Below are 1091 nucleotides of genomic sequence, written 5' to 3'. Positions count from 1 at the left end.
GCTAGCATAGTCCCCTTTGTACGCCTATATATATCGTTGAATTCTTTAAGAAATTGATAAGTTTGATATACAGATCAAGAATCTCCTCTCATTCTCTCTTAACCTCTCTGAGTTCTCTTTCTATCGTTGAATTTCTTTCTCTATTTTCATGATTTTATAACACGTTATCAGCACGATTACTCTCCATTTTTCTCTTGATCTCTCTTCTCTCTCTAGCCGACTCTGAAATCCACGCTGCCAAAGCTTTCGGTTCTTCTGGTTTGCTACCAGGAACTCTAGGACGTTCGAGAAGGATCTCCTCAGTCGAACCTATAGTGAGGCGGCTACCAACGTTCTCGTGCACTTGGCTACCAACATAGAAGAAAACGAAATCTCCCCCAAAATCAAACGCTCTCAGTTTCAGAGAGAAGAGAACCCTCCGAGTGAACTATGAAAGATATCGCCAAGCTGATCCATTTTTTTTACCATTTTATGCCTCACTTTCTTCCCCAAAGTAGTCATCTCTCTCACTCTGGGCACCCTAAATGCAACTCAATCACTCACAAATGAACAGACCCTTGTCTCCCCCGGCCAAGTTTTTTTTTGAGCTGGGATTCTTCGATCCAGGCAACTCAAAGTGGTACCTGGGAATATGGTACAAGAAAATCCCTGTTAAAACAGTTGTTTGGGTTGCAAACAAAGACAACCCACTTTCAAACTCATCCTCCGGCACCTTCAAGATCAGTGACCGTGGAAACATCGTTGTCGTCGACGGTGTTGGGAGCGTACTTTGGTCGTCCAAGAAAACCCAGGAAGTTGTTAATCCAGTTGTACAGCTTTTAGATTCAAGAAATCTTGTGGTCCGAGAAACGAGCGAAATCGACCCCGAAAAGCATCTATGGCAGAGCTTCGATTATCCTACAGACACTCTATTACCGGATATGAAGATGGGGTCGAACTTCGACTCTGGTTTCGACTGGAACCTGACTTCTTGGAAGAGCTCGGAGGACCCTTCAACGGGAGACTACTCATTCAAGTTAGATGTCCATGGATTTTCGGAAATTTTCTTGCTCAAGAATCAAGAACCAAAGTACCGGAAATGGCGCCTTTGA

General features: G+C 43.7%; 1 protein-coding gene across 1 annotated transcript; it reads left to right on the top strand.

Annotated features, from left to right (window-relative positions):
- Positions 1 to 545: 545 nt before the first annotated feature.
- Positions 546 to 1091, top strand: LOC122293454 (S-locus-specific glycoprotein S13-like). Its single transcript, XM_043102058.1, has one exon. The coding sequence runs from the start codon at positions 546 to 548 to the stop codon at positions 1089 to 1091; it is 546 nt and encodes a 181-aa protein (XP_042957992.1).

This window comes from Carya illinoinensis, chromosome 1 (genome assembly GCF_018687715.1).
Source record: "Carya illinoinensis cultivar Pawnee chromosome 1, C.illinoinensisPawnee_v1, whole genome shotgun sequence".
Taxonomy (NCBI): Eukaryota; Viridiplantae; Streptophyta; class Magnoliopsida; order Fagales; family Juglandaceae; genus Carya; species Carya illinoinensis.
The sequence above is the reverse complement of the archived record's forward strand: the minus strand, read 5'-3'. Positions and strand labels throughout refer to the sequence as shown.

Excerpts from the sequence above, each read along its gene's own strand:
- LOC122293454 (XM_043102058.1), top strand. The coding sequence starts at position 546 with ATGAACAGACCCTTGTCTCCCCCGGCCAAGTTTTTTTTTGAGCTGGGA.